General features: G+C 42.5%; 2 protein-coding genes across 4 annotated transcripts in view; both read right to left on the minus strand.

The window, feature by feature from the left end:
- LOC147315182 (calpain-9) overlaps positions 1-1,652 on the minus strand; it is a 33,620-nt gene extending 31,968 nt beyond the window's left edge. For both annotated transcript variants that reach the window (XM_086262456.1, XM_086262455.1), the window contains exon 1: positions 1,365-1,652. In XM_086262456.1, coding sequence (XP_086118582.1) covers positions 1,365-1,616 — 252 coding nt within the window. In that variant the 5' untranslated portion in view covers positions 1,617-1,652. The remainder of the gene's footprint in view (positions 1-1,364) is intronic.
- A 1,117-nt stretch (positions 1,653-2,769) lies between these two features.
- On the minus strand, positions 2,770-8,056 carry eif3k (eukaryotic translation initiation factor 3, subunit K). Of its 2 annotated transcripts, none has more exons than XM_086262458.1 (8): positions 7,863-8,056; positions 6,185-6,283; positions 5,650-5,770; positions 4,761-4,835; positions 3,948-4,014; positions 3,689-3,766; positions 3,316-3,441; positions 2,770-2,921 (listed from the first exon to the last, which is right to left on the minus strand). In XM_086262458.1, exons 1-8 carry the CDS (start codon positions 7,922-7,924, stop codon positions 2,890-2,892), a joined length of 660 nt encoding a protein of 219 aa, XP_086118584.1. In that variant the 5' UTR covers positions 7,925-8,056; the 3' UTR covers positions 2,770-2,889. The 2 variants fall into 2 exon arrangements, with proteins under 2 accessions (XP_086118584.1, XP_086118583.1); XM_086262457.1 differs by having other exon boundaries at positions 4,761-4,838; positions 7,863-8,055.
- Positions 8,057-10,915: the final 2,859 nt, after the last annotated feature.

Consider the following 10,915-nt stretch of genomic DNA (forward strand, 5'->3'; position numbering starts at 1 on the left):
TGATTTTCCTGGCCTGGGATTTTATAAAAATATTCTGCAGTACATCAAAAACGAAAGAAAACCATTAATTAATGAACATTACCTCTGACGTTACAGCGGTTTTATTAGAGACACGGCTAAGCATTTTGCATTTTGAATAATTTTAAAAAGTTTAAATTTGTTCAGTATTGAACAGCAGAAACGAGGTTTTCTTTTCGGAAGAATGTAAAAGGGAAAAAAAACAGCGGCCGACAGCGCTGTAAGCAACAGTAGACTTGTGCGTAACAAGCAAGCGAATAATGAAGAAAGCGAAACTGTTCGAGAGAGAGGGGGAGAGAGAGAGAGAGGGAGAGAGGGAGAGCTGCGCATCGCAATGGAAGCAAAACAGTAAAAGAGTGAATTCATGTTTATGTGAAGCGTTTGGATCTTCTTTTGCTGCTGGTTCGGTCAATATTGTTTGGAGAGAGATCAAACTAACAGCTTTAGAATCAGCGCATAAAGGGCGTGAACACAAAGCGCGGACCCGGATCAGCGAGCTGTCGGCTTTCAGCCCCGACTGTGAGAAAGGCGACATCTAACTGATTCTGATCCGCGGGTCACGCCCTGTGTTTAAGTCTATGTGAAGAATCCCTGTACCTGCTCTCATTTACTGTTTGGTGGTTCTTGAAATTTTGTGAGATGTCACCAGAGATTCTGGCATTTCGGACAAAATAAATTTATATTAAAAAATCGATTCAGGATTTTAATGAATCGATTTTACGTTATCCAAGCCAGAATCGATTTTAATCGATGAATCGATTATAAAAACCCACCCCTAAGTTTTACTACCAGACAACTTCAAGCACATAATGTAGACATACACAGAGATTACAACATTATTACCGAAGGAAGAAGAGAGCTGCTGGTTTTAAAGAACTCTGAACAACCAGCTACACGCATCACGCTGTACTAATACTTAATTGTAGGCAGCATGAAATTGAAATACAAGTAAAGCACTTCAAAACTGCATCGTGTACTGTTGTTGTGTCTGCGTGACACCTGAAAACACTCGGGCAGTGCAAACTAGCCTGTGTTTATCTATTATTTGAAATCCGTTACTATTTTATTAGAGCAGCTTACGCTACTTGTATTGGTCTTTTACTGCCCTGCAGGATGGTGTCACTGTGCGTATGTGCAACATCTGTAATCTGCAAAGTGACTATTAGCTGTGGAGCAGAAAGCACACTTACCTTTTGAAATGTGCTGAAGAAGAATGCGCATACATATGTGTGTGTGTGTGATATGTAAATGAAGAGAGCTCGATACTGCAGTATTTACTCTGTGGGAGTTTTTTATGCATTTACGTTACGCAGCTGTTACGGGTTTGTTCTCCGTTTCGTAGTTACCTTTGGTCGCTTCCACTTGACCCCGGGCTGCATCTCCAGCTCTCCCATGGGGAAGTTAAAGTCCACGAACAGCCCGCTCGCCGGGCTCACTTCGCCGCTCTCCGGCGGTATGCCCCCGCTCAGAATTTCCGCCAGCCAGCGGCGGGACTGCGAGCCCATTAGCTCGTCGGAGCACACCGAGTCCACATCGTCCTCCGGCGGCGGCAGGGAGCTGTCAGACGATACACTCAAAGACTTTCTCATGGCGAACATTAACCGTGCTCTACCTGACTTTCAGCGCTCTTTCCTGTTTATAAGGTGCACAGACAAGCCACGCCCCCTGATAAATCCGCCCAGGTAGATGCTCACCTGGGCGGGAAAAACAGTCCCGGAGGGTTTTTATTGCGTTGCGTGAGACAGTCCCAGATGTGTTCAGTCAGTAAAGGCGGAAAACCCGCTGAAGGTTTCCAGGATTTCCTCAGTGGAGAGGCCACAGGAGCATTACCAATACACACGCGTGTGAAAACTAGTGTCCAATTCCAGTAACTGTTACAAATCTTACAAATTTTGCCACAGACTGTGAAGTTAAAACTCAAGTGCCTTACACCTTATCTACCAGCAGGGGGCGCCTCCTGAAAGTGGGAAAAGAAGCCTAGACTGTTTAGATATCTGCAGAAAATGTGAAATTGTGCTCACTTAACCTTTGACCTTAGTTAACACTTTCCAGATATCTTTATGGGCCATTTACTCCTTGCAAATATTATTAACTGACACTGACTCTTATTTTGTAAATGACTTCTCACACCATGTTAAAGACTATTATTAAAGTTACTCACAATACTTGAAATGTGCAATTCCCTTGTATTCTTATTCCTATTTATCCCTTTTGTATACGCAGTATTTATATACGTCTCTGTAGTTACATATGTGTAACTTCTGTCGGTGCTGTGCTATTGGAAACCGAATTTCTTGGAGGAACCCACCCGAGGGATTAAAGTTTCATCTAATCTAAGATGGTGACATCAATAAAACCCCACTTGAGGCTTTATAACGGGAACTTTACAAACCAAAAGGTGACTGACATATTTTACAGACTGTAATGTTATCAGTGGTCCTTGATGCACTCTAACTTTAGACTAACAAATCGCATTTCTCACCCATGAATTTGAGATTTTAGTAGTGATGAGGAAACCTGTGTAGAACACAAAGCTGCTGAGCGGGTGAACAATAAGTCACCCAACTTCCTCTTACACCATCACACACTCAACACACAGCAAACCTAAAATTACAACACCTTCACCACAGGATGACTAAGTAGCAGCTTTAAGACTCCTTAAGGCTTCCCAACAGCTCTCAGCCAACGCCCTGATACTGTTTAGGAGAACAGATCAAAAATCAATCAATCAAGAAGCAAACGCAGACAGGCTGGAAATGATAAATTACTTTTATTGAGAAAACTTGTGATTATGAAAACTAATGACCTGTCTGACTCCATCCTAACTGCTGCGTGTGGTTGTTTGTGTGTGAGTGTATTTATGCGTTTCCATCACTGAGATGTGGCCATGATGCTGGATACACCTGCAAAAGGAAAACAAAGGGAGAGCAGGGAAAAGAGAAGGAAATGAGGCATGAATATGAAATCTCTGACTTCACTTCCAGTCACAGTGAAACAAATAAAACACAAAAGACCTGCAAGGACCCGGGTTTGCCAGGCCTACGAGGGGGTGGTGGCGTGCATTGTCTTACAGTAATGAGTCTTACTTAACAGAATAAACAAATGGATTTTATGCTGATACAAATGAGATCCCTCTCTAAAAAAAACATTTTTTTTAATTACAACCCCGGCGATTTTGCTTTTGTAAAACAACACAAGTAGTTAGAACAATGCGGCGTTCGAGTGGTTTGACTCTCGGTGGGTTTTTTTGATTAGCTGTGACTTCTCAGCACTAATACGCGCAGCAGCAACACTCACTCTCAAAGTCGATCTTCTCCACGATGTTCTTGGGCTTGACGCTCTCCTCCTGGTTGAAGATGAAGATCTGTCCATCCTCGTTCTCCGTCCAGCCGTACTTGTTCATCCACACCTTCACCTGCGTGTCTGCACACACAGAAAACAGAGGTTCACACAGATTTACCACCAACATGGAGTCCAATCGTCCGCTTTACTTTAAAGACGGCCGATTTATGTTGAGCTGTGCCCATTAGAAGCTTCTGTAGCTGCTGATTTAACAGATGCGCGTTGTTACGTGTCACACAGTCAAAACAACTTATAGTCTTTAAATATCAAAGGTTGATTGCACTGAGCCGTCTGCCAGGTTTTTACACGTGTGTGTCAAAGGTCTTACCCAGCGGGTCTCCGAGCATCTCGGCCAGTAAGCGGCGATCGATGGTCTGGTAGGTGATGCCCACAACATGGCAGATAACTAAACAGAAAACATTCGAGTTTTTATCATGTTCAAACAGTTTCATGTGGTTTATTCTCAGAATTTGCATCACTGCACTGTGTGGGCGTGTCTGTGTCTGAGGTTGTTCAATTAAACCAGCTGTTTGTGTTCAGTGTAGTGGCGTGCTGCCCAACGTGCTGAGTCAGAGGACGATACTCACACTTGCGCACAGAGTCCTCAAAACCAGTAATGCCATCGATGAGCTCTCTGTTCTCCTCTAGACTCGTCTGTCCAGGACGGGACGGGACAGAGAGGAGAGGAAACAAACATCAGCACGAGAAAACCAGAAAAAAATCGCAACACAGAAATCAGGAATGTCCTGAAAGGCAATTAGGATTAAAATGATAATAAAAATTGTTTTTAAATGTGCTTCAAAAGCATTTCGACAAATAGAAGCAGAATACTTCATTCAAAGAGCAAGTTGGGCCGAAAACAAACTACTTAAGAAAGATTAGGACACAATTCATTCATTCAGTTCACACTAAAACGAAGGGAACAGCAGCAGGCGAGGTTTGAGGGAAAGATGAGCACCGATGACTCCGGCAGGTCGGAGATCCGTTTTGGTGATTAATGTCAATTTTAAGTAGAAGCAGGAGGACGGGACACAACTTTTAATGTGTGTCACATTTTTCATTCCATTTTTTTTTAAATGCTAACATTGAGAGCTTGTTTCTATGGTCAACCAATCAACGCACGCTAGCGTCTGGACCAACCACTTTGACTTGCCCTTTGAACTCTGCTGCTCCTGCTGGGAAAGGAGACGCTAAAAAAAAAAAAGAAAAGCAGAAAACAGCCTAAAAGCTGAATTCTACGAGCTACTTTGTTGCTTGAGAAAAAAGGCCATACTAATAGTTTCTGGAAACCATGTGTCCTCAGCACAGCCCTTCAGCTGATGGCCCTGTTGAGGTTTTATTGTGTTTCTCTTACATGGATGCAGAGATTATGTGCATGTGGTTTAGTGTGAGTTTCGTACCCAGAAGCTCTGGAAGTGGCACGTCTCCAGCAGGTTCCCCAGATAGAGGATCTGTCTGATGGGCCGCTCCTCCTGCTGCGACACAGTAGTCAAGGAAATGCCCCCCTGACCCCAACACAGAGCCAAGCTCCGCCACCAGCACCACCCTGATCTGTTTATACACAGCCCTGCACAAAGATTCTCTAACACCACCAATACAGCCTTAATCAGAGAATTTCTGATATAAGCAAGAACTGCCACTCGATAGACTTCCTGTTCCAAAGGGAGCGCTCTCGAGGTACTCCACCATGAACAGGGCCCCATGGAGCTGAATACTGTGTGTGTGTGTGTGTGTGTGTGTGTGTGTGTGTGTGTGTGTGTGTGGGTGGGGGGGGGGGGGGGGTTGCATCTAAAATAAATAATAACTCATAGTGCTTTTAATCTTTTTGGCACAGATATTTTTTTTCTTCCAGTAATTTATAACAACAAACATTTAACACCTACAGAAAATTCTGATTTCACATTGTTAATGACCTGCATGGACGTGGAATTCAGACAACATATCAATACTATTTCAACTTTGTCTAGAATGGGAGGAAATAATTATTTTAGCTGGTTAGCTCAATTCACTGAGGATTACATTGGGTATAACAGGAGGTGGACCTCCATCAGGCACAATGGAGATATTTCTACTGCAGCAGTGTAAAAGGATTAATATTCATACTCAGCAAAAAAAAAAAAAAAAAAAAAAAAAGATGTCTGTCCAAAGTGGGACAGAAGTATGAACTTCTAATCATCTTCTTAAAGTTTCCATAACTCCAATCTGCACACACACACACACATTCAGAGAACCTGTCACATATAAATCTCCCAGAATGCAACGCTCAGAGAAAAAGCACCAAAAGGATACATGTGTCTGGTCGATCATGCACTTGCAGAGTGTGAAGTCGGTGTGTGGCAGGTTGGTCAGCGCCTTCAGCAGAATCTGTGAGGTCACTTGAGTCTGGAAGTATGCTGGATTAAACTGGTACCTGCACAGATGTCAAGATTAGAGTCATCACCACTCAAACATCAAGGTATCCAACAGGTAAATCAAATAAAGACCATTCTGGTATATTCCTAAGAGCTGCCTCTGTCCCCAAATTATTTAGAGTCGGTAATATTTTTAGCAGTGTGTAAAAGTCGCTTTCTTTCCTACCGAAGGAAAATCTGCTGCTTCCTGGAGCCGACATCCAGCAGCAGAGGCAGGCTGGCAGAGACTGAGCTGCCTTTGTTTTATGATCAGAATCAGGCCATAGTCAGGGCTTGACTCCCCTATTGGATAAAACTTCCTCCACCTATTTTTTTCCCCCCTATCATTACATTTTTCCCTTTATTTATATTTTAAAAAAAATCCAGTGTCTTAAAGTTGAATAGCTGCTGTTTGGTTAACTTATGTAACTTACAGCTTGAGCACAGCAAGGTTTGCTTCCAGGTCGTAGGCATTTTCTCTCGCTTGCGTCTCCACGTAGCGCTCCAGCGTTGCAAGGTTTTCTGGGTTGTACCTGTGAGGGGAGATGAGATTATTATCCATAAATAAAAGCAAATGTTTCAGTGCTTTTTTTTTCATTTATGTGCTTATAAGCTTAAAATATGTTTGTCGAGAGTTGCACTACATCTTCAGGATAACCCTGATTCTACATTGGGTTCCCATGCTGTGGAAGAGGTCATGCCATCCCAGTGGCCCTGATATTGTCTATTATGAATACTCTGGAGATATTCATCCTAGACCAGCCCCGGCACGTGATCAGCCCACGGATGGATCCCTCTGCAGTTTATCTACCAGCCCAGACGAGGACGCCAGTCTCTACCTGCTCAAACAGGTCTACAAAGCTAGCGAGCATTGTGAGAGTTTTTGTGTATTGTTTTTTTTTTTACTTTTTCAGTGCCTTCAAAACCATCAAACCAACCGTACTTGATATCAAACTAACTGGGCTCAGCTGCATGCTTCCCTGGATAGTTGAAACCACAGAGTGTGTGTCTGCAGCACTGTATGCCAGACAGCGTGGCTAGCGAAATTCAGACACTACTGGACAAATATTCGCAGGTCCTCCGTTCAAACTGGAAAGCAACAGGAGCACATTTAGCAAAAGATAATCCAGCACAGAACACCATGAGAAATCCTTCCCACCTGTGGCCAACAAACTTTACGTCTCCTCATGACATCTGGGCTTTCTTAAATCGCCATATCTTATTTGCACCTTACTTTTTCCCTTGTTTTTTTTTTAAATATAGCGTTTACAATTTCCTGTCTTTCACGTTTATATCTTAACTGGGCCTCTATAACAGGGGTCCCCAATCCCAGTCCACGAGGGCCGGTGTCCCTGCAGGTTTTACATGTGTCCTTGATCCATCACAGCTGATTTAAATGGATAAATGACCTCCTCAACATGTCTTGAAGTTCTCCAGAGGCCTGGTAATGAACTAATCATGTGATTCAGGTGTGTTGACCCAGGGTGAGATCTAAAACCTGCAGGGACACCGACCCCTGCTCTATAACAAAGCAATTGTCTTGGGTTAGTAAGGTATTATGATTACAAATTAGTGATCATTTCAAATCATAGACGGTGGAAAGGTCCACCAGTTGAGCCTCAGGTGACAACAGCTGCGTAAATGGTTAATTTTCTGTGTGAAAGCAGAAAATGAACCCTGGGCTGATGAAAACAATCCTATTCATGCAGTAAATGACTTCCTTTGTGTGAAATATCTTTGATCACCGCTTTTAACCTGAATGAACCGTTAATGTCCATCTAATGAAAATGAGTAAACAACAATATACCGCAGAAGCCAGGGTTTCTCACCAATACAAATTGTCTACAGTTCAATGGCGCAAACCCGGCTAATGCTAGCAGCTGTATAAATCCAACACGAACATTAAACATATTTTATCCAATATTTGTTAACTCTGACTTATTATTTCTTTAATATAATGTTGGTGTAATTAACCAACAATAAAACTCGTTTAATGAGGCATCAAGCTGCCCTGTATGGGCTAGCCACCACTGACTCACTGCACCAAACGTTAGCTTGCGATATTAGCAACCAGGCTAAGCTGTTAGCTCGGTCTGCTGTTGTTCTTTGTACCTGTCGATTCCTCTGAGAAGCTTCCCCACGTTCGCCCTCATCTGCTCGAAAGACGACGCCATTTGGTCCAAACTTTTACTTGGTTTTTTTAAGCTAAAAACCCGAATTAACGCCGCACGTGGGCCGCAAAGTGAAACGGCACCGGGGCGGAGGGAGAAAAAGGTCGGACCGGAAGTGTTGATGGACCGGTACGCTAACCGTAATGCCGGAGCAAAGCCCTGTGGAAAGTCGTTCCGTGAACTTTGTCCGTCATAATTTTCATAAACGTTTCAAAAACACATGTTTAGTCCGATCGGTATTTTAGCAAAAGTAAAGCTAGTATCGGCACTCAGCAGGCGCCTCATCCAGGCGTTTTAAACATTGTCTAAATAAACAAATAAATAAATAACACATTAAAAAAAATAATTACATCACTAAAAAACTTCATTGATCGCCAAACAACAGAAAAAGACCTTTCCTGTTTGAAACTGAAACTACTACATGAACTGCGTGGTTCTTCTACTTTTGACTTTAATTTTCCGCATATACTTTTACATAACAAGTACAGTTAGGAAAACTTACTGCTCTCTACAGGGGCCGCTGCAGCAGATCTGCTGCCTTTTTAGGATCCTTCCTCTTTTCCTCTTGCCTGGCAGCTCCATCTTCAACATCTTTTGTCCAGTATATCCATTGTTCCTTCCCTACACAAGTCTAAATCTTCTCAGCCTTGCCTCTCTCAGAATCAGAAAACTTTATTAATCCCTAAAGAAATTATGTGGTTACATAATTTCCTTTTCAGATGTCCCTCTGATTTAATTATCTTTCTGTCTATCTTCAGCGCAACCTCCTGTTTCTTTTTCATTTCCACTGTCTCCAAACTATACATACTTTGGTGTCTGAGGAGGATGTGCAGAAGTGCTTCAGACAGGGGAACGCACTGGTCCTGACGGGATTGTCGGTCGTGTCCTCAAGTTATCCGTGGCTCAGCTGGCTGGAGTGTTCACAAATATCTACTGCTCCCTCTCTCTGTCTGTGATCCCAGCCTGCTTCAAAATGGCCACCATCTTCCCTGTACCCATGCTTTGAGAGGCTGGTCAGGAACGTCATCTGCTCTGCACTACCCAAATCAATGGACCAATTTGCATACCACCACAACAGGTCCACTGATGACGCCGTAGCCCTGACACTAAGTACTGCCCTCTTGCACCTGGAGAGAAGAGACACATTTGTGAGAATGCTGTTTGTAGATTACAGCTCAGCATTCAATACCATTCTTTCCTCAATGGAAACTGCAGGATCTAGGACTGAGCAGCTCTCTCTGCAGCTGGATCCTTAACTTCCTGTCTGACAGACACCAAGTAGTCAGACGTGGCAGCATTACCTCATCACCTGCCATAATGAACACTGGTGCTCCACTGGGGTGTGTACTGAGCCCTCTCCTGTACTCACTCTACACCTACAACTGCACGGCCACTAGCAACTCCAACATCATTGCAAAGTAATTGAAAAGTGAGCCCCAGCATCCTCAAAACCTTCTACTGTTGTACCATTGAGAGCATCCTCACTAGATGCATCACTTCTTGATATGGCAACAGCACTACCTACAACCTCAAAGCTCTCCACAGAGTGGTGCGCTGTCCTGAAAGGATAATTGGAGGTGAGCTTCCCTCCCTCTAGGACATCTACAAGAAGCAGTGCCTGACCACAGCAGGGAGGATCATCAAGGACTCCAGTCACTCCAGCCATAAACTGTTCAAACTACTTCCATCAGGCAGGAGGTTCTGGTCATGAACTGGCAGACTGAGAGACAGCTTTTTCCATCAGGCCACCAGACTGCTAAACACTGACCACTAACACTTCATAGACACTTCACTTTCACTTATCGAAACTTAAACTCCATAAACTCCATAAACATAAACTCCATATTGAAAAATATTCATCTGCTGACTTCTGCACATGTTATACATATGTATATACACGTGTATATATATGTATGTATATATATTTGGTATGAATATTTAGTAATGTGCACACATTCTCATATTTGTACATATATTTATGCTTATGTTTCTCATATTTATTATTCGTAGATTTTGTTTTTTATATTTCCTGGATTGTGCACACCACTGTTGCTTGTGAAGCTGCACACAAGAATTTAACTCACATGTGCTGAACCAGTGTACCAGCACACATGATGTGACAATAAAATTGATTTGATCCACCCACCCACTCCACCCTGTCTGCACTCTCTTTACTGTCTGTTGCCCAGGTATTTAGACCGTCCCTGCTCCTTGCATCTTCACCTTCCCACCTGCCTCCCTCACATTCAAACACATGTAATCTGTCTTTCTTCTACTGATTTCCATTCCTCTTTATGTCCAGAGCATACTTCCACATCTTCAGACTGTCTTTCACTTGCTCCCTACTCTCACTACAGACTTTAGCCAGAATTCCGCCACTTTAAAATTCAGCACGTGTTGCTTGCTAGAACACCTTTAGTGATTTTTAACATCTAATTTAACTAATTTCACCTAAACAGTCTGATGTTACCATCAGAACTATTCATGCTCTGTGTCAGCTGAATACACGACTTTATCTGAGTGTTTTGGACCTGAATAAAATACCTTAATTCAAGGCAGGGGACCAGGAGTGTTATGGCTAATGAAACAAAGCTTTTAGGTCAATTGAGGCTCTTTTGGATAAAAATCATGCAGGTTTCTTTAAATAAATTTTCTCTTAATCCATCAAAAATAATGGCAAAGTCTCTCAGTAGTGACTAAACCTCTTTAGTCGTAGATATGAAAACCTAAGATTTAAAATTATTTAGAATTTCCGACATAATGATCGAACAAATTGAGAACAGCAGAGCATTATTTGAGAAGAGGCTGCATTAAGCATCTATATGCAGTCTTTTCGTTTGCTTTGTATTTTAGATAAACTGTTTACATGACAGACATACTAACAGCTATTATTGCTTATATGTCAGAACTGAGTATATTTTATATAACATATATTGATTAACCGTAACGGCTGATGTGTAGTTTGTAAAGTCAAAATCAGGACTAGTGCGCATG

The sequence above is a fragment of the Aulonocara sp. 'chitande type north' Nkhata Bay genome, linkage group LG14 (genome assembly GCF_057382095.1).
Source record: "Aulonocara sp. 'chitande type north' Nkhata Bay isolate Kocher_YH1m ecotype deep benthic linkage group LG14, A_spYH_male_GT1.1, whole genome shotgun sequence".
Classification (NCBI taxonomy): Eukaryota; Metazoa; Chordata; class Actinopteri; order Cichliformes; family Cichlidae; genus Aulonocara; species Aulonocara sp. 'chitande type north' Nkhata Bay.